The sequence below is a fragment of the Bos indicus genome, chromosome 21, assembly GCF_029378745.1.
Source record: "Bos indicus isolate NIAB-ARS_2022 breed Sahiwal x Tharparkar chromosome 21, NIAB-ARS_B.indTharparkar_mat_pri_1.0, whole genome shotgun sequence".
Lineage (NCBI taxonomy): Eukaryota > Metazoa > Chordata > Mammalia > Artiodactyla > Bovidae > Bos > Bos indicus.
Genome location: NC_091780.1, coordinates 22,844,677 through 22,870,847, shown reverse-complemented (window position 1 = coordinate 22,870,847; position 26,171 = coordinate 22,844,677). Strand labels below are relative to the sequence as shown.

General features: G+C 49.1%; 1 protein-coding gene across 2 annotated transcripts in view; it reads right to left on the bottom strand.

Annotated features, from left to right (window-relative positions):
* Positions 1-1,376: 1,376 nt before the first annotated feature.
* The window catches only part of SLC28A1 (solute carrier family 28 member 1), a 73,709-nt gene continuing 48,914 nt past the window's right edge, over positions 1,377-26,171 (bottom strand). For both annotated transcript variants that reach the window (XM_019984044.2, XM_070775177.1), the window contains 9 exons: positions 24,203-24,283; positions 20,413-20,538; positions 9,068-9,198; positions 7,504-7,672; positions 7,189-7,386; positions 3,654-3,735; positions 2,551-2,649; positions 2,301-2,412; positions 1,377-2,013 (listed from right to left, as the gene is read on the bottom strand). In XM_019984044.2, the coding sequence (XP_019839603.1) occupies positions 1,941-2,013; positions 2,301-2,412; positions 2,551-2,649; positions 3,654-3,735; positions 7,189-7,386; positions 7,504-7,672; positions 9,068-9,198; positions 20,413-20,538; positions 24,203-24,283 (1,071 nt within the window). In that variant the 3' untranslated portion in view covers positions 1,377-1,940. The remainder of the gene's footprint in view (positions 2,014-2,300; positions 2,413-2,550; positions 2,650-3,653; positions 3,736-7,188; positions 7,387-7,503; positions 7,673-9,067; positions 9,199-20,412; positions 20,539-24,202; positions 24,284-26,171) is intronic.

The window sequence follows — 26,171 nt, the reverse complement described above, 5'->3', positions numbered from 1 at the left end:
ATATGTGCTCAATACGTGCCAAGCTGGTTCAATCGTGTCCAACTCTTGGCAACCCCATGGACTGTAGCCCACCAGGCTCCTCTGTCCATGGGATTCTCCAGGCAAGAATACTGGAGTGGGTTGCTATGCCCTCCTCCAGGGAGATTTTCCTGACGCAGGGATCGAACTTGCATATCTTTAAGTCTCCTGCATTGGTAGGCGGGTTCTTTACCACCAGTGCCACCTGGGAAACTCCCACTTTTCACAGGTCCAGCATTGCGTTGAGCACCATGAGGACCCAGAAACATCCGAGTCCTGTCTCTGAGGGGCCAACAGTCCTCCCGGAAATGTGACTGGCCAGGTGCTGTGTGCACGGGTGGTCCAGGAAAGGAGGCTGGGGAGGGGATGGCGCCCAAATACTACAAGAGACAGCTATGATGTCCAGGCCTCCTGTGACAGCTCAAGGGGAGTCGGGGCTGCAGGGAGCAAGGAAGAGCTATGCCCTGGGGCATAGGAGTCAGGCCACTGACTCTGTTGTGCAGAGTTAAGGGCAAGGACATGGGCCCTGCTGAAGGGACCCAGGGCCCATGGGGGTCACAAAGAGCAAGACCAGTGCCAAGTAGAGCCCAGATCCTTGACAGAGGAGGGTAACTGCTGACCAGCAGGGCCTCTGCCTCAGGCCCCAGCTGGGGAGACTTATCCAACAGAGGTGGGTGAGGGGACACGTGCCCCATGGCCAGTGAGGGGGACAGGCACCCTGCAGGCCCCAGAAGCCAAAGCTGCTAGGGAAATGAGGACAGAGTGCAAGGAGCATAGGGCAGGACATGCTGGGTGACAGGAACTCCGGAAACAAAAGCTCAGAGGCACAGAAGACACATCAGATGCCTGACCTGCTGGAGCAGAGGGACGGGGCTGGGGAGAAGAGGCAAGCAGAGGGTGTAGGGAGAGTCACATGACCAAGCTCTTAGCAGCCTAGCAGAGAGACCAGACACCACAGCTGGTGGAACTGGATGGCTGGGGATCAAGTCCTGCCTCTTCCTCTTCCCAGCTGTGCCACTTCAGGCAAGTTACTTAACATCTCTGAACTCTGGTCCTCAGCTAGGGATGACAACAGTACCTGCCTCACAGAGTTGTGGTAAGGATTGAGCTACAAAGTATGAAGCACTGAGAACCGCACACTGACATGTAGCGCCAGGTAAACAACTACAAAGGCTACAGTTATGTAGAGTAAAGCAGTCTGAGCATCAACCAGTATTTCCCAGACTTTTTCCCATGGGATCCTCAACTAAAAGATAGAAAAGATTCTTACAGCCAAATTTGGAAAACATCTCCTATCACATCCACATCAAGCTCTGATGAGTCCACAGTGAGAAAAACAAACAAAACAAACAAACAAAAAACAAAACCCTAACTTTATTTAGCCCAGTATTTCCCAAACCTAATGGATCATGGAAACCTCTGCATATCTTGGGGGACAGTGCTACACAGGCCACCAGTCTGGAAAGTGCTGTGTGGGAGGGCAGTAGGGGAGTCTATGAAAGTGGAGGAAAGCATCTCCAGGAGAAGCCATGTGGCAGGGGTGAAGCCACAACGAGATTCCCATGTCCAGAGAGAAGGGAAGGGAAGGAGGCGGCTGAAATGCCAGGGCCGAGGGCCCCGGAGCAGAAGGGGAGCGCAAACAGGGGAGACCCAGGGCAGGGGGTACAGAGAAGAGAGAGGAGGCAGAGGCGACCCTGAGCGTTCACATTTGAGGAGGGAGGAAATGCGAGAGCAGAAAGGGGGTGAAGGGTGGGGGCACCCATCAATCCACCCACTCCCTGATCGCCTTTCCCGATTTGTGCCTGGGGTGATCTAAGCCCTGTGGCTTCCCCCAGGATAGGGGACCCTGGAGAGAGAAGGGTGGCGGCTCTGCTTCTCGGGAGAGAATAACGCCCGGAAGACACAGAGACGTTCTGTCCCCGCTACGCACAGATGGTGTGATTATAGAACCGACAGCAGTTGTCCAGGGCCTCTAGGCTGAACTCCGGGCCGGTGCTGAAAAGAAGCAGAAGCTGTAGTCTGCGCTCCAGGCCTGGGCTCTGCTGACCACTAAAGGCTGAGCAACTTCAGGGAAGTTGCTCCATGTCTCTGGTCCACTCTTCTAAGTTTGGTCCTCAAGCCCCGCTTCCTCTTCCCTTGGTTACATCAGCCACAGCCATAACGTTTCTACCCCCTTGCTCTGGTACCACAGGCCTCCCCCACCCCAGGTACTCGGGCCTCTGCGCCCCATCACTGTCAGCACCCCGGCCCCCGGCCCCTAGTCCCCCGGCCCAGGCACTCACCTCTGGAAGGCCTGGTGGCAGCACTGGTACACCTCAAAGCTGCTGCTGTTGAGGGTGGTGTTCAGGAGGGACACACAGTCCACCGCAGGGCCCCTGGGCATGTAGAGGATCCCTGTGCAGAGCAAGCAGCTAGTCGGCAGGGTCCAGCCCCTTACTATCCCCCGCAACGCCACCCAAGGACTGTCAGAGAGCCCGGGGCCCCAGTGCCTGGCCCTGGACTGAGTCCTGAGCCCACCAGGCCTGCACTCACCGGCCACACAGGCGTTCACCAGAGACACACAGGCCCCCGTGCAGAGCGCCCGGAGCACGATCTGGGAGAAGTCGCTCTTCCGCTGGGGAGCCATGGAGGCTGCAGGAGGATAGGAGGGCTCAGGGCCAGGACTCTGCAGGCCCCTCTGCCTCCTCTCTGCGCTTCTGGCTGTGTCTGCTGACCAACCCCCTTCCTCTTCTGGGGGGCCAGAGGAACAGGCGCTGTCCTTCTGATGCTTGTTGAGTCTGAGAGTCCTCCTTGGCCTGACTAAATAGCATTCCACACCTCCCCACATGCCATCAGCGGCAGGTGTAGGGAAAGAACATTGAGTTTGGAATCAGGCAGACCCGGGATTAAATACAGGTTTAGCCACTTATTAGGCTGCCCTGGTGGCTCAGATGGTAAAGAAATCTCCTGCCTGCAATGCAGGAGACCCAGGCTGTATTCCTGGGTCGGGAAGATCCCCTGGAGAAGGGAATGGCAACCCACTCCAGTATTCTTGCCAGGAGAACTCCATGGACAGAGGAGCCTGATGGGTTGCAGTCCATGGGGTTGCAAAGAGTCGGACACGACTGCACGACGAACACACTTAACAGCCACTTAATAGCTGAGTGACTGGGGTCACATTTCACTTTTGCAAGACTGTATCCTTTTTAATAAAACGGGATGGTTGCACCACCAGGCAGGGGACTGTGAAGGGTGGAAAGGTTTTTTGTAAAAAGCTGATAGTTCTATAGAGCCTTCCTCCCTAGGCCCCACTGGGCCTGTCTGTCCACTGTGGGTATGGGAACTGGCAGGTCAAAGCTTCAGCTGGTCAGCCAACACTGTACCTTCCGACCCTCCCTAGGGCCCTGAGCCAGGCTTGCCCTACGAGGCCAAGGTGCTGACCTCCTGGGCCAGCTAAGCAGCAGAGAAGTCATGAAATTCCAGGGCTGGCAGGAAGTTCCATGACCTCCTTGTTCAGACTCTGCCTTAGACCAAGAGGAGAACTGAGGCGTGCAGATCCCTAGGAAGTTGTAGGTATCTGAGAGCCAGAACTGGAGACCAACCCCCCTCAACCCCTGCCCTTTATAGGAGGCCAGGGAGGCCCCTCTAGGACTCACTCAGGCCTCCCAGCATGATCCCAATGGAGCTGAAGTTGGCGAATCCACAGAGGGCAAACGTTGTGAGGATTTCTGCTCTGACCTGAGAAAGCAGAAGATGAGAGGTGATGGGCTTCCCACAGGGATGTGCTCAAACCACCCCAGGCACGCTAAGTCGCTTCAGTCATATCTGACTCTTTGTGACCTGTAGACTGTGGCCACCCAGGCTCCTCTGTTCATGGAATCTTCCAGGCAAGAATATTTGAGTGGGTTGCCATGCCCTCCTCCAGGGGATCTTCCTGACCCAGGGTGGAACCTAAATTTTAGCTTCTCCATCAGGAATGTGGGAATAACACTATCTGACTGGGAGGACTGTCATAGAGATCATATCATGTATAGGAAGAAATAGGCATAGAGTAGGTATTTATTTCTTTTTCTATATTAATTTCAGATTTTATTTAATTTTTAACTTTTTGGCCAGGCCACACAGCTTGTGTGATCTTAGTTCCCCAACCGGGGATTGAACCTGTGCCCCTGCATTGGAAGTATGGAGTCTTAACTGCTGCATCACCAGGGAAGTCCCTAGAGTAGGTATTTAAGCAATATAACTCTCTTTCCCTTTTGCTCTGAACAGTTGTGTAATTTCCTAGAAGTACTAAGGGCCAAAATGGAACAATTTGGGGGGAAAAAAAAGATAGGCTTAGACCCATACCTCACACCATATAAAAAATTTAATTCTAGATCATTAAAGCAGATAAATATTAACATTTTAAACATTAAATATTAGAAAATATAGGATAATAGTATTATTGTTACAGAATAGCCTTCTTGCTCTCATCCTGGAGAGGAGCAAACTGAGGCTCCTAGAAGTGACTGAAGTTCATACAGCAAAAAGGCAGCTGTGTCACAATTTGAACTCAGTTTTGTCTGACTCCCAAGAGCGCACCATTTCAACTACTTCATCATACTGTTTTAGGAATTTAACCCTTACCAGGTTTCTGGAATGGAGGTAAGTCTCTTAAATTTAGAAATAATATAAGAAATGCAAAGATTTGGTATAAATTTGTATTTTAAAAAATTCCTGAATACGGAATGAAGGGAAAGGAAAATAAAAAGACCAGGAAAAATATATGTAGAAACTGTGGGACTTCCCTGGTGGTCCAGTGGTTAAGACTCCACGCTTCCAATGCAAGCAGTCCAAGTCTGATTCCTGATTGGGGGGCTAAGATCCTACATGATGCGTGACATGGCCAAAAAAATTTTTTTTAAATAGAAAATGGAAAAGAATTAATATCTTTATAACATACAGAGTTTTTATAAATTGATTTAAAAATATTAAGGTACTTGCATTCTGCTTACTCACCTACAATCACCCTGCAAACAGCAGCCCAAGTAATGTTAAAATGTCAGAAGTCAAATCTTCAGTAGCTTCCAACTGCTCTTTGGCCTGGGTTACTCTGTCACAATTACCACTTGTTCTAAGTAGACGTCTCTCACTTCTCCAAGCCAGTGCTTTGGGCAACCCCAGAGCCTTTGCATGTACCTCTTTCTTTGCCTGGAATGCTTTCCCCATTTCTTCTGGCCTCTGCTCCTCCTTCCAAGTCTTGGTCTAAGTACCCGTCTCAGGGGGGCCTTTTTTTGGCCACAATGTGTGGCACTTGGAATCTTAGTTCCCTGTCCGTGGATAGAACCTGAGCCCCCTTCAGTGGAAGCGAAGAGTCTTAACCACCGAACCACCAGGGAAGTCCCTAGGGAGGCCTTCCCTGTCCAGTCAGTCCTACCTAGTCAAGGATAGACGCCCTCCCTGACTCCTTTTATTGTTTCCATCATAGAACTTACTGAAGATTGTGGTTTAAAATTTTTTATTCCTTTGTTTTCTTGTGTCTTTCACTAGATATAAGTTCCATGTCACCAGGTACCATGTCCGTCTAATTACCCTTTTTATCCCTGGTACCTGGCAGAGGGCCTGGTTCCTCAGAGGTCTCAACAAACACTTGCTGAAGGAATGAAGCTCACTGAAAAAGATCCTGAAGGCACATTGTAGGCGTGTGCTCAGTCGCTTTAGTCATGTCTGACTCTGAGACACCACGGACTATAGCCTGTCAGGCTTCTCTGTCCATGGGATTTCCCAGGCAAGAATACTGAAGTGGGTTGCCATTTCCTCCTCCAGGGGATCTTTCCAATCCAGGGATCAAACCTGTGTCTCCTGCATTGCAGGTGGATTCTTTACCACTGAACCACCAGGGAAGCCCAGAGGTACATACCACCACTGTGTCTAGAGAAGACAGTGATGCTGGAGCCGAAAATTAGGAGTGAGGGGAAACCCGAGCTTTTTACTCCATATAAACCTTCTTAAAAAAAAAAAGAAAAGCTAAAGAGTGCATTTCTTTATCATTAAAAAAAATAATTTCAAAGACAAGAAAAAATATTTTATGTTAAAAGTTCCTAGTAACCCAGGAAACACACGTTAAAACAATGAGCTATTATTTGCCCATTAAAGTAGCAAGACTTCTTTTTTTAAGAGGCTGCTCTGCCCTGTTCAGTGTGTGGTGAAATCAATGCTCACAGGCACAGCTGGGGTGGTTTCAGTTGCTATAAACCTTTGCAAAAGTTACTGGCAGCACCCACACAGGATTCATGCCATACGATTCAGTCATCCCACATGTGGAAATGCTCCCAAGGAAATCATCAGAGAAGAGGGAAAAGTTCAGTGCAAAAGCTACTCGTTTCAGCATTGGGTATAAGAGCCAAACAGTGGAATTAAATATTATATTGTTATGTTTATATTTATTATCATATAATTAGATATAATTGATTATATATTAGCTGTCATTTGGGGATGACGATATGATGGGTAATTTTTTTATTCTTAATCATGTTACATTGGTTGTTATTCTTTTAGAGAGTTTCATTTTAGAAAGCTTTTATAGTTTTGGGGTTTTTTTTTAAAGTCTTAACTGAACAAACCAACCCCTGAGCTGAATCCCGTATATTGGAGATTAATGGGGTGAGGTCTTTCTGTTTTACTCTCTTAGCTCCTCACTAGAGTCTCACACCCATTCCTTTGGGGCAGGGGTGGCAGGTATGACACTGGTTTTCCAACAGAAGAGGCAAGGTGTAGCAGCTGGCCCAAGGCCAGGGGATGGTAGACCATCTACAGCTGGAGTTCAGATATCTTCAAAAGATAGAGAAGTGAAGTGAAGTGAAAGTCGCTCACTCATGTCCGAGTCTTTGCAACCTCGTGGACTATACAGTCCATGGAATTCTCCAGGCCAGAATACTAGAATGGGTAGCCTTTTCCTTCTCCAGGGGAGCTTCCCAACCCAGGGATAGAACCCAGGTCTTCTGCACTGCAGGTGGATTCTTTACCAACTGAGCCACAAGGGAAGCCAAGAGAGAGAGACCCTGAGAAAGATGGCAGTGAAGCCTAAAGCTGTCTTGTTGCCCAGGGCAACGGGATGTGGGAGGTTGAGGACCACCTCCGTGTGTCTTCAGCCAGCCTGCAGGGGGACAGTTGCATCATGCCCTGCCCCAGCAAGGGGAGGGGGACACTCACGGAGATCCACTGCTTTTTGGAGCCGACCCACTCCTCAGTGCCCGCAAGGCGGCGCTGCTTGTACTCGGAGAGCCCCTGATAGGCCACGAACTCGTTCAGAAACAGCTTCATCCCCAGCAGCTCCGCCACCACCGAGCAGTCCTCCCAGGCCACGCCCATCAGGAAGGCCACTGGCCGCAGGATGTAGGAGCAGATGAGCTGAGGCGCAAGGCAAGAGATGCCGCTGGGACTGGGGTTGACCTGGGCTCTGTGTGTGTCCACCCACAGTCACCACTGGCCAGGACCACCCCCTCCACAGGTCGAGAGGGACTGTACCTGGAAGCTGAGCCCCTGGATGTCCACCATGTTTCCCAGCCAGGAGAGGGCAGCATTGATGAAGTCCAGCACAGCCAGAAAGGCAATCAGGTTGGCCGCGATGTTGGTCACGACCTTCACAGACAAGGCAGCTCCACTGCTAGCTGCTTCTAAGAGGTTTTGAGCATCTCTGTCAATGGGACAAAGAGATGTCATTATTGGCCTGTCTCCACAAGTTCAGGGCTCCCTGTCCTACAGGCTCAAACTTGAACAGAGCATGTCAGAGCCAGGGGTCCTTGAGACCAGAAAGATGCTGGTCCAAGCACTAGGCTAAGACCCAGACTCCTAGTACAGACATCATCTAAGACAAACCACGAGCTGCATGCAACTTAACAAGCACTTGGAAGGAGGCAGATCTGAATAGAGATGTGTGACGAATATACACACCACGTTTCAGAGATTTAGTACCAGAAAATATGAAATACCTCTAAAATTAAAAAAAAAATTTTAATATATTTGGCTATACCGAGTCTTAGTTGCGACACACAGGATCTTTGTTGCAGCATTTGGGATCTTTAGTTGCGTCATGAGGGGCCTAGTTCCCTCCATGCATGCATGCTCAGTCACTCAGTCATGTCCAACTCTTTGTGACGCCATGTACCATAGCCCATCAAGCTCCTCTGTCCAGGGAAGTCTCCAGTCAAGAATACTAGAGTGGGTTGCTATTTCCTTCTCAAGGGGATCTTCCCAACCTAGGGATAGAACCCATGTCTTCTGCATTGGCAGGCAGATTCTTTACCACTAAGCCACCTGGGAAGACCCTAGTTCCCTGACCAGGGATCAAAGCCATACCCCCTGCATTGGGAGCATGGAGTCTTAACCACTGGATCACCAGGGAAGTCCCTGAAATAGTAATAATTTTTATATCAAATACACATTAAAATGACAATATTTTGGATATATTGAGTCAAAACATCTTACTAAAATCATCTTATTAAAAAATCACCACTTTACTTTTTAAAGATGATCACTAGGAAATGTTAATTATACATGTGACTCATGTTATATTCCTCTAGGGCAATGCTGCCCCAGACCTTCAGGCAGTTATGAGGTTGGGGCCGCCCATTGTATCCACAAGTACATTTGTCCAAAGTGTTATCTTTCAATATTTTTTTAGAATTAAATGTTACACAAAGGTTGCTAAGACAGTGATGAAGAGATATTAGGAGGTGAGTGAAGTCAAGGACAGCGCTCACTATGTCAATGATTGATGCTGGGGTCATGTAGAGAGGTGGCGTGGTTTTCATGCCCTTCTCAGCATGCGCGCGCGCACACACACACACACACACACACACACCAGGCACATCCCGCTGGTCAGAGACTGACTGGAAGATAAGATTCGAGACCTGGATCCTGCATTTTCTGAAGGTAAGCCACAGGTAGGGCAGTGGCTGAGAGGGGAGATGGGCTGGGCTTGGTGAAAGATAGTGGGCGGCAGAGCACACAGGACCTGCTGCGGCCCTGACTGCTCCTGTCCCTGCCCAGCCCTGGCTTCCTTCTGTGCAGGCCCTCTTGTTGTGCTCACCCGTAGGTCAGTTTCACGCCTTCCTCACTTCTGAACTTGGACTCCTCCACCTCTGGGTAGACCAGCTTGGAGAGGGCTAAAGCACAAGGAGCAGCCATCACAGAGGCCGCAATTAGGGAGGCAGCATCGATCTGCAAGAGGGAGTACGGACAGGGTTATAGAGAGATGTCAGAGGAAACATGCAGCCCGGGAAGAGCAGCCCCAGGGAAGCAGGGGAGCACGGGTGCACCCCACTGGTGCATCACCATCGCTGTCCTGCTGCCATTGATGCTGATAGTATTAATTCATTTCATGTGTAGAGGGTCACAGTCTGCACGCACAGAGCCTTACAGGCAGGACTTCAGGAAGTTAGAACTTCGGGAAGTTAGGCAGGGCGAGTATTGTTATCCCACTTCAGAGACAGGAAAACTGAGGCCCCCAAAGGGTTAAATATGGCTTTCCCATAATACAGGAAGAGAAGGAATCAGACCTATTGTGTCTTTTGGCTCCAAGTTCAAGGTTCTTCCTTCCCTTCTAGGCTGTCTCTCTTTGACCACTGATCTGAGGGCTGCTTCATCACTGGCTGAGGAGCTTGTGATGGTTTCAGACAAAGCTCACAGAGCCCAAGAGTTGGAATTTACCCAAGATGTGACCTAATGTGACCTCAGAGTAAAGGGATGTCTTCCCTCTACAGGACTCCTCCTGTCACTTACTGTGACGGGTAACTCATCACTTCAAAACAACTCATTATCTCCACTCCTGTGGTCAGAGAACTGTTTCTAAGGAAATCTCCTCCTACAATAGCCACCCTTTTGGCCCCAGTTCTTGTCTCCTGGAGCCAGGCTATAGAAGCGTTTTGCAGCAAGATGATGGAGCAACCAGAGCCCTTGGGAGTGTTCCTTCCTGAATTGTATCCTTACTGTGGTCTCAAACCCTTTGCTTTCTTCTTCTCTTCACAGAGATGTGACACTTTTTCACCACTGTGTTATTTACCAAGTGGGAAAGTTAGAACCAACCAAACACACAATAAGGGATTCCCAGGGGGCCCGGTGGTAAAGAATTCACCTGCCAATGAAAGAGACACAGGAGGCTCCATCCCTGGGTTGGGAAGATCCCCTGGATCTTCAACCCAGGAAATGATAACCCATTCCAGTATTCTTGCCTGAGAAATCTCATGGACAAAGGACCCTGGAGGGCTATAGTCCACGGGGTCATGAAAAGTAGGACAGGACTGAGCACAGAGCACACAAACATGTAACAATGGGGGAATAGCTAAGCATTGTCAAGCTGCCATCAAAAACAATGGTTACCAAGGCTTCACAATAACATGGAGAAACGCCCACAAACTTGCATATAGAGCGTAACCACAATGATGGGGGCGAAAACAAACTCCACAACTCTGCATAAAAAGAAGATCGGAAAGAAATACACCAAAATGCCAACCAATTATCTGTCCCTGGCTAGTAGGACCAGAACAATTTTCTTGTTTTTCAGCTTTTTTGCATATTTCCTAAATGTCCACAATGATATATCTTGCTTTTATAGACAGAAAAATAAAATAGACTTCTCCTTAAAGTTGATAATAAATCAACTGCAGTTCTTAAATTTCAAATAAAGAGGAACAAAAAGACAGGAGGTAAGTTTAAGCTACGTGCTTAGGTTAACAAAAGCAGAAGGCCAAAGAGGGCCATGGGGGACCTTCCTGGTGGTCCACTGGCTAAGGTCCAATGGCTTCCCAATGCAGGGGGCTCAGGTTCGATCCCTGGTCAGGGATCTGGATCCCACATGCTGCAACTCAGAGTTCGAATGCCACAACTAAATGAAGATCCTGCGTGCCACAGTGAAGATCAAAGAGCCCGTGTGCCGAAACTAAGAACCGGCTCAGCCAAATAAGTAAATTAAACAAATAAATAGTTTTTAAAAAGAAGAAGCCCATGGAAGTACCAGGAACTGCTGACAGGGAACCAGCCCTGGGAGACCCGCCGAGGCTCTGAAACCCCTGTAATATCCTCCTTCTTCTAAAGCCCCTTGTTTCCTTTCGGTGGCAAGGTAGTGTACTGGCTCCAGCACCCACCCCCCAAACACCCATCATGGGCACTGGATGTGCCACCGTGCTGATGCTGTGGGAATAGACAGCCTCAGGCAGGTGTCCTCTCTGGACTTTACAGGCTGACCTTTGGGACTTGGCTGGCCTCCTCCTCCTGGGCTGTCCAGCTCTAGCGGGCACAATGCCACCACTGGAATCTTGGGATTTTACCTCTAGCCGCCAGGACCCTCTCCTTTCCTCCAGCTTGGAGGCTGCCTCTGGTTTGTCAGTTCGAGTCTCAGCAGGGAGCACACCCCGCAGGTGTCACACTCCTGTACGCTGCCCTGTGAGTGGGTCGGTTGTGGCCACTGCCTCAAATGCCTTAGGCCGTCATTTCCTGCTCATCTTGGAAAGGGCTAAGTCCTGCACCAGCAGGGCTCTCTGGGGCACTGGGCCAGCCCATACACTCCTCCCTGTCAGCTACTTCTCAGGGCCATGACATACCCCAGCCCTGCTTCCAGACCCTGGCTCAGGAATGCCTTCTGTGCCCCAGCATCCTATGGCCCACTCCTCTCCAAGGCCTGCCCTTCTCTACCCAAAGCTCTCCTATGTGAAGAGGGAGAGAGGGTAGGAACCCTCCATCTGAATTTTCAAAAAGATCTTTACTGAGAAAGGAAGTAAATCCAGACACTACAGAGCATAAGGGCTTCCCCTGTGGCTCAGCAGTAGAGAATCCGTCTGCAACGCAGGAGGTGGTGCAAGAGACGCAGGTTCAATCCCTGGGTTGGGAAGATCCCCTGGAGGGGGCGTGGCAATCCATTCCAGTATTCTTGCCAGGAAAATCTCATGGATAGAGGAACCTGGCCGGCTACAGTCCATGGGATCATAAAGAGTCGGACACAACTGATCGACAGAGCATGCCCAGAGCATAAAAGAGACCAGTTTCAGAAGGACTGACTTCTGACCCTAACATGTCAGAGAAAGGACGATCACTTCTTCAACACTGTGCGGGTGTTTTCTGGCTATTATTGCATTTGATTCTTAGACTGCCATGAGGTGGGCAGGAATTCTGCCCATTTTACACATGGGGAAGACTCAGGATGTGGCTAACTCTTACTTGGCCCCGTTCAGAAGCCCCAGACTCTGTCCCAGGAGCTCTTACTCTTGTACAATTGATCGAGGAACATCAGTGGCCACCCCCTCAACCCATAATGTGTTCACAGCCTGAGGTACATATCTGGATCTCCTCTCACAGTGGTCCTGAACCAGAGGAGTAGGTAAGGAGACCAGTTTCTGGGGCTAGAGAGAGAGCTCGCAGCTGCTTTAGAGTTTTTTTGGGCAAACATGCTAAAAAGGGTCACAATGAAAGGAGTCATTGAGGTCCCTTGGGACTTCAGACCAAATCTAGACCAGTGTCATTTGATAGAAATATAATGGAAACCACATCTGTGATTTAAGTTTTCTAGCAAGTGGTCTAGTGGTTAAGAATCCACCTGTCAATGCCAGGGTTCGATCCCCAGTCATGGAAGATCCCACATGATTCAGGACAACTAAGCCAGAGTACCACAGCTATTGAGTCTGTGCTCTAGAGCCCATGATCTGAAACAAGAGAAGCCTCCACACTGCAACAAAGAGTAGCCCCTGCTCGCCACAACTAGAGAAAGCCCTTGCTCACAACAAAGATCCAGCACAGTCAAAAATAAATACATAAAAATAAATAAATCTTTTTTTAAAGGTAAAAAGAAATAGATGAAATTAATTTTGATGATGTATTTAACTTAACCCAATATATCTAATATATTATCATTTACCCATGTAGTCAATGTAAAACTTACCAATGAAGTAAAAAAAAAAGGTATAAAAATAAAAAAGAAAAAGAGACTTACCAATGAAGTAAAGTGGAGTATTAGTCCTTCAGTTGTGTCCAACTCTTTGCAACCCCATGGACTATAGCCCACCAGGCTCCTCTATCCATGAGATTCTCCAGGCAAGAATACTGGAGTGGGCTGCCATTGCCTTCTCCAGGGGATCTTCCCAGCCCAGGGATCAAACCCAGGTCTCCTGCATTGCAGGCAGATTCTTTACCTTCTGAGCCACTAGGGAAGCCCTAGAACTTATCAATAAAACATACTAATTGATTTCTTCACACCAAGTCTCACAGCAGACCTCATTTCAGACTGGCCACAGTTCAAGGTTCAACAGCCATGTGTAGTTAGTGGCTACTGACTATGTCTGACAGTGCAGGTCTAGAAATATCCAGCTTTTAGCAATAGGAAGGTGCAGGAAGAGGTAGCCAGAAGTTGAGCATCAAAGAGAAAGGAAGAGAGAGAGGCGAGATCTCTCTGGAATTCAGGGGCTAAGGGCAGGGCCAAAGACTCCATGAGGAACTGCCTGGATGGGAGAGTAATAGGAGAGACTGGGGAGGGTGGGATGGCAGGGCTTCGGGAGGAAGCGACTCCCAACCCTCCGCACCCCCACCCCCCTCCCCCACCCCCCCTCCCCCACCCCAACTCCCGGGTTGCTGCAGTGGCAGCCAAGAGCCAGGTGGGGGCAGAAGAGAGCTTTCTGTGGCCAGACTGGAGGCAGATCCAGAGGTCAGAGGGGAGGAAGAAAGGGATGTGGCCTTTCAGCAGGTCAACTAGTCTGGGGCTTCCAGACCAGAGGCTGTGGATAGAGATCCGCAGCCACTGCCTGATCCGGGCGGCCTCTGCACCTTCTCTGGAGCTAAAGGGGAGTGGGGCCCCAGGCCTCTTCATTAGGGAGGCCTGCCTGCCTGAGGCTGGACCTGGACTCTGGCCCAAGCAAGGGAAAGAAAAAGAGGCTGAGTTGTAAGACGATTGTCGGAAAGGGATAAGAGTTTTTCCAGTACTTCAGTCTTAAGTAATAGCAGCAACACTCATGCTCGTGTGGTAGAAAAGAACACCATTCTTTCAACTGCCTGTGGGACCCAGGACAAAGTTAAGGCATTTAAAGGCTCTAAGGTTTGAACTGCCCTGGGGGTTCAGTGGTTTAGAGTCTCCCCTACCAATGCAGGGGACCCAAGTTTGATTCCTGGTTCAGGAAAATTCCACATGCCATGCGGCAACTGAGCCCATGTGCCACAACTACTGAAGCCCAAGCACCTTAGAGCCCGTGCTCCACAGCAAGAGAAGCCGCTGCAATGAGAAGCCCCCACACCGAAATGAAGAGCAGCCCCAGCCCCCGCTAGCCACAACTAGAGAAAGCCAGTGCCCAGCAACAAAGACCCTGCACAGCCAGAAATAAATAGATTATTCTAAAAAAAATTAGAAAGTCTTTAAGTCCTAAAGATAATAGGGCAGCCCTTCCCTCAATAGCCACTGTGAAGAGTTTCGGGACCAAAGTCTTTAGTTTTCATTTCTGAAATATCAAATTCCTTCCAAAATCAATTGATGGTGAGTTTTAGGGGAGGAGCGGGCATGCACCAGCTCTCATGGGCCTTTCCTAGGCCCAGGTGAGACAAGCTGTAAACCAAATGCTAACATTCTACATGGGATTTGCCGGGAGAAGACAAAGCCCCAGAGTGCAAGGGGCCTTCTTGAAAATCACGTGGCAGCAGCTATCCTGCCCAGACAGCTCTGTGAGTATGTGGAGCTGAGCCTCCCAGTGTGGCCTAGGTGTTCTGAGGGAAGGGAGCACCAAGGAGCGGGTTTCCCCATCCCGAAGGACACAGGAAAGAAAGACAAGTGGAATCTGGGACCAGAGAAGGGGACAGTGCAGGTCATTCTGTCACCCCTGACCCACTCAGGCACAGCATCAGGAGAGCCTGGGTGCTGGGAAAGGTAAGCTGTTGTTGTTGTTGTTGTTCAGTCACTCAGTCGTGTCCTACTCTTTGTGACCCCATGAACTGCAGCACACCAAGCTTCCCTGTCCTTCACTATCTCCCAGAGTTTGTTCAAACTCATGTCCATCGAGTCAGTGATGCCATCCAACCATCTCATCCTCTGTCGTCCCCTTCTCTTTCTGCCTTCAATCTTTCGCAGCATCAGGGTCTTTTCCAATGAGTCACTCTTCGAATCAAGTGGCCAAAGTATTGGAGTTTCAGCTTCAACATCAGTCCTACCAATGAACACCCAGGACTGATCTCCTTTAGAATGGACTGGTTGGATCTCCTTGCAGTCCAAGGGACTCTCAAGAGTCTGTCTTCTCCAACACGGTTGACAATATAAAATATACAGCCTCCTTTCCTGATTTTGAACCAGTCCCTTTTCCATGTCCAGTTCTGACTGTTACTTCTTGCCCAACACAAGGCAGACTGCTCTTCTCCAAATCAGCAACATGGAAGCTCAACCTCACCCTAGGGACTGAGCAACAGTGCACTGCATGGATGAACTTACCCAGCTCATTCCCATCCTGTAACACATTGATGGTTTTTGCTATTACAAATGATGCTGGGATTTTGCATCCTTTGACCACTTGTGAAAATATTTCTGTATCATGATATTGCCAACTGGATCAACAGGAAGGAGTATTTTTAAACTGACGGATAAGTGTTCTCCAAAAAGGTTAGAGCAAATTATACTCCCATCCCATCACTTCATGGGAAATAGATGGGGAAACAGTGGAAACAGTGTCAGACGTTATTTTTTTGGGCTCCAAAATCACTGCAGATGGTGACTGCAGCCATGAAATTAAAAGACGTTTACTCCTTGGAAGGAAAGTTATGACCAACCTATGCTATGCTATGCTATGCTATGCTATGCTATGCTATGCTATGCTAAGTCACTTCAGTCGTGTCCGACTCTGTGTGACCCCTAGACGGCAGCCCACCAGGCTCCCCTATCCCTGGGATTCTCCAGGCAAGAACACTGGAGCGGGTTGCCATTTCCTTCTCCAATGCATGAAAGTGAAAAGTGAAAGTGAAGTCGCTCAGTCGTGTCCGACTCTTAGCAACCCCACGGACTGCAGCCTACCAGGCTCCTCCATCCATGGGATTTTCCAGGCAAGAGTACTGGAGTGGGCTGCCATTGCCTTCTCTGGACCAACCTAGACAGCATATTAAAAAGCAGAGACATTATTACTTTGCCAACAAAGGTCCATCTAGTCAAGGCTACAGTTTTTCCAGTAGTCATGTATGGATGTGAGAGTTGGACTGTGAAGAAAGCTGAGCGTCAAAGAATGTTTTTTGAACTGTGGTGTTGGAGAAGACTCTTGAGAGTCCCTTAGACTGCAAGGAGATTCAACCAGTCCATTCTGAAGATCAGTTCTGGGTGTTCTTTGGAAGGAATGATGCTAAAGCTGAAACTCCAATACTTTGGCCACCTCATGCGAAGAGTTGACTCATTGGAAAAGACTCTGATGCTGGGGGATTGGGGGCAGGAGGAGAAGGGGACAACAGAGGATGAGATGGCTGGATGGCATCACTGACTTGATGGACATGAGTTTGAGTGAACTCCGGGAGTCGGTGATGGACAGGGAGGCCTGGGGTGCTGCAATTCATGGGGTCGCAAAGAGTTGGACACGACTGAGCGACTGAACTGAACTGAACTGAAAGAGTATATGGGTTTCCCTCTGGAAGAGGCTCCAGAAGCCTCCTTGCTCAGTCCTCCGCCTCCCGACCCCCCTGCCCACACCTCGGTCTCCCTACCAGAGGCTTAGAAGGGAGCGATTCTAGCCTCGGGACCCCAGCACAACCCTGGCTGCTTCCAAACCCTCACTCCTTCCTTTCCTAGCCGCAGGAGCCGCTCGGTGCCGGAGGACTCCGAGGGCTGCTAGTCTGGGTAGAGGAGCCCTGCGCTCAGCCTCGCCCGCCGCCGGGCCTGCAGGGGCCGCCGGAGCTCGGCGCCCACCCTTCCCCGAGCCTCTCTATCAGCAGGCGGGAGCAGCCTCGGCGCGGGAGGCCTGGGGTTGAGGCGGTGGCAGCTCCACCAGCTCCCTCCCGTCCTCGGGCAGAGAGCTCCGGACTCCGCTGAGGAGATTCCAACCCGCATTCTTGCGGGCCCAGAGCGGACTCTCAATTCTATTTGATTGGTCTACGTGTCTATCCCTCATATGCGCTTCCCTCATATGGGCTTCCCTCATAGCTCAGATGGGAAAAGGCAATGGCACCCACTCCAGTACTCTTGCCTGGAAAATCCCATGGATGGAGGAGCCTGTAGGCTGCAGTCCATGGGGTTGCTAGGAGTCGGACACGACTGAGCGACTTCACTTTCACTTTTCACTTTCATGCATTGGAGAAGGAAATGGCAATCCACTCCAGTGTTCTTGCCTGGAGAATCCCAGGGATAGGGGAGCCTGCTGGGCTGCCGTCTATGGGGTCGCACAGAGTCGGACACGACTGAAGTGACTTAGCAGCAGCAGCAGCAGCAGCATAGCTCAGATGGTAAAGAATCCGCCTGCAGTACAGGAGACCCCAGTTCATTTCCTGGGGCAGGTAGATCCCCTGGAGAAGGGATAGGCTACCCACTCCAGTATTCTTGGGCTTCCCTTGTGGCTCAGCTGGTAAAGCAGCAGCCCGCAATGCGGGAGACCTAGGTTTGATCCCTGGGTTGGGAAGATCTCCTGGAGAAGGGAGGGAAAGGTTACCCACTCCAGTATTCTGGCCTGGAGAATTTCATGGATTATACAGTCCACGGGGTCGCAAAGAGCTCGTCGGGACTGAGCAACTTTCACTTTCACATGTCTACCCAGATACCAGTACCACACTGTTTTGATTACTGTAGCTTTGTGGCCTCTGCAACAGCTGGTAGAAGCTATGATGAGCTTCAAGTGTTAGCCTTACCAAGAGAGTTCATTTAATGTGAGCCAAAGTGAAAACATCTGAGAGCGCAGGGGGTCAGCACAGCCCCATCTGAGGTCGCTGTAGAGTCCACTGCCTCAAATGGGGACGCCAGGAACAGTTGTTCTCTACACTACATCCACCCCTCGCAGCCCGGCGAGTACCTGAAGGCCTTGGTGGCTGAGGGGGAGCTTTGCAGGACTCTGCCAGGGAATGTTTTATTTGAGGGGATGGCTGAGTACGGCCACATTTGGACCAGAGCATAGAAGGGGGCCTGGCACTCCCTGAGGTCAGCATGATGGCAGCAGCAGTGATAAACAAGAAATCGCCACAGGTTGTTCTGGAGGAAAACTAAGTTGGCTGTGGATTTCATCACGCCTAAGATTTGGGCTTCCCTGGTGACTCAGATGGTAAAGAATCTTCCTGCAATGCAGGAGACCCAGGTTTGATCCCCGGGTCAGGAAGATCCCTTGGAGAAGGGAATGGCTACCCACTCCAGTATTCTTGCCTGGAGAATTCCATGGACAGAGTAACCTGGTGGGCTACAGTCCATGGGCTCAAAAAGAGTTGGACCTGACTGAGTGACTAACACTTTCATTTTCAAAGAGTATATGAGGCACTTCCTTGATGGTCCAGTGGTTAAGAGTTCACCTCCAAAGCAGGGGATTTGGGTTCCAACCCTGGTTGGGGAACTGAGATCCCACATGCCATGGAGCAACTAAGTCCATGCTTCACAACTAGAAAGTCTGTGAGCTGCGAAGAAAGATCTGCTTGATGCAGTGAACATCAGAGTGCTGCAACTAAGCCTCAACGCAGCCAAATAAATAAATAAATAATTTTTTTAAAGAATATATGAATACCCCACAACCTTGCTGTTTAGAGGCATGGAAATTTTTGCATATCTTTAGAAGAAATGTAAGTTATTACTGTTTTAATTTCAACTCTCAGTATGCTTGAATATCTGTTTATAATTTATGAACTTTTTTTCCTGATCAATCATTAACATTTTAAAAAATTGTGACTTTCACTATTCAGAGGTTTCTCATTTTTATTAGTTAGCTCTGTCAACTTTTTCCTTTACACTTCTGGATTTCATGTCATGCTCAGAATTTTATAAGAAAAAGGCAAGTTGTAAGAAAGTGTGAATAGAATTACTCATCTTTAGTTTTTTTTTTTTTTAAAGAAAGAAAGCATATGTGTATTCAGGTATATATTCTTAAATGACTATTTACACAGAAATATCTGGAATGAAGGACTTTCTCTGTGGCTCAGCTGTAAAGAATTTGCCTGCCAATGCAGGAGATGTGGGTTTGATCCCTGGGTCAGAAAGAGCCCCTGGAGAATGAAATGGCAACCCACTCCAGTAATCTTGCCTGGAAAATCCCCTGGACAGAGGAGCCTGGTGGGCTACAGTCCATGGAGTTGCAGAGTCAGACATAATTGAGCAACTAAACAGCACAAGCTGGAATGACATATTTTAACTCATGGTTCTCAAACTGAGCGAGTATCAGAATCACCTGGAAGGCTTGTTCCAACACAGGATACTCGGCCCAATCCACAGTGTTTCTGATTCAGCAGGTCTGGGGAGGGACCTAAGAACTTGTGTTTCTGACAAGTTCCCAAGTGAATCTGGTGCTGCTAGCCCATGGACAACACTGAGCACTGCTGTTCTGATCCAGTAAAGGGAATTATCCATGGGAAGTGGCAGTAAGGGAGTTTGTTTTTTTACTTTATTCACTTCTTTAAGAAGCAAGAATTTCTTTGATAGTTAAGGGGGAAAATGAGATTTTTAAAGACTTGCATGTAAAAGCAAAGACAAGTATAGTGTTTTATCCAAATACAATCCTTGAGAAGGAAATGGCAACCCACTCCAGTATTCTTGCCTGGGAAATCCCATGGACAGAGGAGCCTGGTGGGCTACAGTCACAAAGAGCCAGACGCAACTGAAGTGGCTCAGCGCGCACGCACACATGACACATTATTACCAGGCACTTTGTTGGGACACACAAGATTCATCTCAGGTTGCCATGCAGTAGTGTTGGGATGGGTTTAAAGGCCAGATTCATACCATTGGAATTTGACCTAGAAATGCATTATGCTCAGAAAGCTGCACAAGTAATAATTTAGGAGTAGAGGAAGGACATGTGCCAAGAGAGAATGTGGTGGAGAGGAGGCAGGGGTGGAAGAAAAGTAGGACAAATCTCCAGGGATGGCCTAGGTGGAGGACAGTGTGTCTGTGTTTTGGAGTCAGACAGATCTGGGCTCAAATTCTGGCCTTGGACACCTCACTTATTCTCCGAGTCTCAATTTCCTCATCTGTAAAATCGGGATACTAAACACCTCGCACTTTGCCTAGCATGCAGTTGGTGCTCAGTAAACAGAACACTGGGATGCTTTGGCCACGTGAGGAGCCCAAATGGCCCAGCCCACCTGGCCCGCCTTACTCAGGTGAAGCCTCTACCCCCACCATCACAGGAGCCCTGGTTCAGGATGCAGCCCATGAGAGAAGACCCCAGAACGATCTGGCCAGGAGCTGTGTGGGGCTCCCACAAAGGTAGGTTTCAGGTTCTTGGTTTTCAGCAAGCAGAAGGGGGCTGTACGTACCCCAAAGGAGATATAAGCACCCAGCAGGCTGCCGGCAATGGTGGCGTAGCCTCCGGTCATGACAACGTGGATTTCAGAGAGTGTCATGTCTGCCAAGTAGGGTCGGATGAGTAGAGGAGCCTCGGTCTGCAAAAGGGAAAGACGTCAGACAAGCAGAGCTGGCCAGGCTAGCACGGGGGGCAGTAGAGATGTCCTCACCCCTGGGAGTGAGTGGGTCACAGTGATGACTGGGGGACCCCAGGGGAAGAGACAGCAGGGAGGGGTAAGGACCAGCATCTGTACTTGGCTGAAGTTCTCAGAACCTTGGCAAAAGCCAAGCTCTGTCAAAGGACCCCCAGACCTTCCTTCTGACCTGATAATGCTCCCCTGCGTCCAGTGCCTCCCACGTACAGGCACTCAGCTAAGCACCTGACACTCATCACTTCCACACTTCTGGGAAGGAAGTGGTCATCCCCATGTTCCAGGAGAGCAGAAGATCAGAGAGGTTCAAAGAATTGCCTCTGTTCATGCAAAAGACCAGAAGCAGATTTAACTCCAAGCCTGAACTTCCAATAAAGATGAGGGGGTTGCCAGAAAGAAAGAGCACATGGGGAAGCTCAGAGCCATTCATTTACTCATTCAATAAATAATTCCAGCACACACTGTGTTCCAGACTGTGCTATGGAAGAGGGAGAGAGATGAGGGGAGGAGGAGGGCAGGTGGACAAGCCAGGGTAAGCAGTGGACCTCAGTAAGGAGTGGCATGATCTGACTTGTGAGTTGTTTTTTTTTTTTTTCTTTTTGCTACATCCCACAGCATGTGGAATCTTAGTTCCCTGACCAGGGATCAAACCTGCACCCCCTGCACTGGAAGTGCAGAGTCTTAACCACTGGACCACCAGGGAAGTTCTGACTTGTGTTTTTAAAGGGCCACTCAAATGTGTGTGTGAAGGATGGACAGTAGGGGCAGTGGTCATGGCAGGAAGAGCAGCGAGGAGGCGACTGCAGTATCCAGGTGAGAGACAAGGGTGACTCATAGCAGAGGAGAAGGGCAGCGGGGCAGGTCTGGGATGTGGTGTGGGGCAGAGCTGGCAGGACTTGCTGATGGACTGGGAGCAGCTGGGAGCAAGAGAAGCAGAAGGAGGAAGGATGGCGCCCAGATTTTTGGTTGAAAGACACACACACACACACACACGTTGAGAAAGGAACTCAAGGGTTCCGCTTGTTTAGCCTTAATCACTCACACACACACACACACACACACACACGTTGAGAGAGGAACTCAAGGATTCCGCTTGTTTAGCCTTAATCTCACACACACACACACACACACACACCGCTTGTTTAGCCTTAATCTCACACACACACACACACACACGTTGAGAGAGGAACTCAAGGGTTCCGCTTGTTTAGCCTTAATCACTCACACACACACACACACGTTGAGAGAGGAACTCAAGGGTTCCGCTTGTTTAGCCTTAATCACACACACACACACACACACACACACACGTTGAGAGAGGAACTCAAGGGTTCCGCTTGTTTAGCCTTAATCACTCACACACACACACGTTGAGAGAGGAACTCAAGGGTTCCGCTTGTTTAGCCTTAATCAGTCACACACACACACACACGTTGAGAGAGGAACTCAAGGGTTCCGCTTGTTTAGCCTTAATCACACACACACACACACACACACACACACACACACACGTTGAGAGAGGAACTCAAGGGTTCCGCTTGTTTAGCCTTAATCAGTCACACACACACACACACACACGTTGAGAGAGGAACTCAAGGGTTCCGCTTGTTTAGCCTTAATCACACACACACACACACACACACACGTTGAGAGAGGAACTCAAGGGTTCCGCTTGTTTAGCCTTAATCACTCACACACACACACGTTGAGAGAGGAACTCAAGGGTTCCGCTTGTTTAGCCTTAATCACTCACACACACACACACACACACGTTGAGAGAGGAACTCAAGGGTTCCGCTTGTTTAGCCTTAATCACACACACACACACACACACGTTGAGAGAGGAACTCAAGGGTTCCGCTTGTTTAGCCTTAATCAGTCACACACACACACACACACGTTGAGAGAGGAACTCAAGGGTTCCGCTTGTTTAGCCTTAATCACACACACACACACACACACACACACACACACACACACACGTTGAGAGAGGAACTCAAGGTTTCCGCTTGTTTAGCCTTAATCACTCACACACACACACACACACACGTTGAGAGAGGAACTCAAGGGTTCCGCTTGTTTAGCCTTAATCACACACACACACACACACACACACACACACACACACGTTGAGAGAGGAACTCAAGGGTTCCGCTTGTTTAGCCTTAATCACACACACACACACACACACACACACACACACACACACACACGTTGAGAGAGGAACTCAAGGGTTCCGCTTGTTTAGCCTTAATCACACACACACACACGTTGAGAGAGGAACTCAAGGGTTCCACTTGTTTAGCCTTAATCTAGTGAATTATCTGGGCTTCCCAGGTGGCTCATTGGTAAAGAATCCACCTGTAATGCAGGAGACACAGGTTCAATCCCTGGGTCAGGAAGATCCCTTGTAGAAGGAAATGGCAACCCACTCCAGTATTCTTGCCTGGAGAATCCAGTGGACAGAGGAGCCTGGTGGGCTACAGTCCATAGTGTGGCACAGATTCGTACATGACTTAGCAACTAAGCTCTAGTGAATTATCTAAGGATATCCAAGTGGAAGGTGAAGGGAGCAGTGGGATGTATACCAGACTGGAGTTAAGGGAGAAGAAGTATTTAAGCCATGGGTGGAGAGGCGGGAATCCTCTAGGGACATGAGCAGACAGAGAAGAGGGCCCAGGCCCACCAACACTGAGCCTGAAATGATGCTGCTAATTCTTGAAGGCTCCCTACCCCCACCCAAGTTAATTCACCTTCGGAACTCTTTACAATCTAAAATTTGTATTTCTCAACAAAAACCACTGATTACATTTGCAACATCTCATATAAAATAAAATCTCATATAAAATACTGAAGTACCTTTTCCTCTTTGCCTCATTTTGAACATCTAAGGGACATTGGACAATTTATCCAAGAGCACATCTGCCTTTTAAAGAAAAAAACACAAAAAACCCTTGAAATCAATACACTTGGATCGAAGCAAAAAAAAAAAAAATTGTAGATATTCTCCGAAGTTTCCTAAACTGCCCATAGTTGCCATACTTTGGCAAGTATGTCTTTTTGGTGACTTACACGTTGGGCAGGTAGGCCAGGATTCTACAATGGTCACCATGTCACACCCCTAGGAAGGCCAGGCCTTCTGAAAGGGACTCAGGACTGATAGTCCCTTCAGAGTCAAAGTTATATTGGAAAATATTCTTTCAGAAAGAGACAGGGGGAAAAAGGACAAACTGATGTGGAAGGAACCCCAACCAGGAAGAAGAAGACGTGGATTCTAAGTCCTGGCTTATATTGTGGGATCTTGGCAAGGCATCCCCACCCCTGGACCCCAGCTTCCGCATGTATAAAAGGAGAACTTTGGGCTCCATCTGTAGGATTCGTGAGCCTCTAAGCTGAAGACAACCTTCACCTAGGATAAAAGGTGGTGGGAGGTACCAGGCAGACATCATCCTCATTGGCTTGACCCAGGCACAGAGTGTATTTCCCAAAGGAGCGTCTCCAGGACCCTGGTGACCCTGGCAGGAGGTTTGATCGGCTCTTCTGATGGAAGCAGGGCTCTGGGGATGCAGGGTCCCCGCCCTCCTTGGGGACAGGAGGCTGCAGTACCCACCTGGCTCACAAAGATGTTCCCAGCCACACTCAGGGTCTCTGTGGCCGTGGTGCCCATGGTGATCTGCATCAGCCAGGAGATCTGGAAGGAAGCAGGGTGCTTTTTGTGGATTGGCATCAGCAAGCCTCAGAGGCAGAGACAGTCGGGGTGGAAGTGCCATAAAAGCCTCCCTTCCAACCCCGTTAGGACCTCCTCATCTGCATTTCCCCAAAGATCCATTCATCTTCTCCTTCCATACATCCATTGATGAGGGCTTACCGTCCGTGAAAAAAGGATTCCCTGGTCAAATATAGGGCTTCCCTGGTGGTTCATACAATAAAGAATCTACCCGCAATGCAGGGGATCCAGGTTCCATCCCTGGGTCAGGAAGACCCCCTGCAGAAGGGAATGGCAGTCCACGCCAGTATTCTTGCCTGGAGAATCCCATGAATGGAGGATCCTGGAGGGCTACAGTCCATGGGGTCACAAAGAGTCAGACATAACTCAGTGACTAAACACACACACTGGTCAAATATATTTGAGAACTGCTGTACACACACATGCCTTGGAGATGGCCAACACTTGTTAGCTTAGCAAAGGCTCTGAGAACTCCTGCATGAAACTTGTTTAAATTTAGTCCAGAGTCCAGATAAGCTTGACAAAATTATTTGACCATGGGACTTCCCTTGTGGTCCAGTGGTTAAAGCTCTGCACTTCCACTGCAGGGGATATGGGTTTGATTCCTGGTCAGGGAACTAAGAGCCCACATGCCCTGCAGTGTGGCCAAAAATGTTTTTAAAAATAAATTATTTGACTATGGGATCCCTTTACCTAGTAGCATTTACTAATCTGCTGTGAAACTAGAGTTTTTGTAGAAAGGCTTTGGGAAACACTGTATTAAAAAGTTCTTTCTTGGGAATTCCCTGGTCAAATGTAGGGCCATAGAGTCCAGTGGTTAGGACTCTGTTCTCACTGCTGAGGGCCCAGGTTCAATCCCTGGTTGGGGAACTGATATCCTGCATGCTGTGTGATATGCCAAAAGAAAAAAAAAAAGTCCTTTCTTTCAATCAACATCAAGTCTGCTTCCCTGGAATTTCTCTTCACTGCAAGTACCTCTCAGGGTGATTTTTCCCTAATCTTTCATCTGTAAGTGTTTAGAATCCTATCCCTAACCTCCTTCACCCTGGCCTTCTCTTTCTGACCCTTCATCCCCCTTCCTTCAGCCATTCTATGGAAGGTGTGATCTCAGGCTCTCTCTCACACTGAGTTTGTCATAGCCCCTTGGTTGAACATTCTCCAGATTTGGGGGTAAATGCCACCCTCATGGGCTTTCCAGGTGGGCTAGTGGTAAAGAACCTGCCTGACAATGTAGGAGATGTAAGAAATGCAGGTTCAATCCCTGGGTCAGGAAGATTTTCTGGAGGAGGGCACAGCAACCCACTCCAGTACTCTTGCTTGGATAATCCCATAAATAGAGGAGACTGGTGGGCTATGATCCAAAGGGTCGCAAAGAGTTGGACACGATTGAAACAATTTAGCCACCCTCATGCTTGCCATGCACTCATAACATAATCCCAGGCTCCAGTTCTGGCAGCTGCCTAATGTACTGGTTTATTCTGAGCTCAATCAGCTAAAACCCTCAGCATCTCTTGCCAGGTCCAATGCCGTCCAATGCTGTCTCCTGCATCCTGGTTTCGTGTGGCAGATTTTATGAACATATGCACAGGATCTGACATTTATATCAGCTGAGTCTGGCCCATGTGGCCCACTGCTCTCAAGATCTTTTTGGTATAAATTATTTTTTCCCCCACATGTGGGCATGCTAAGTCATTCCAGTCATGTCTAACTCCTTACGACCCTATAGACTGTAGCCTGCCAGGCTCCCCTAACACTTCTAATGCAGCCTCAACTCTATAAACTAGCCCCTCCAAAGACCCCATTGGATTGTGGCACCAAGTCTCCTTAATAACATGACAACAGACCCTGTGAT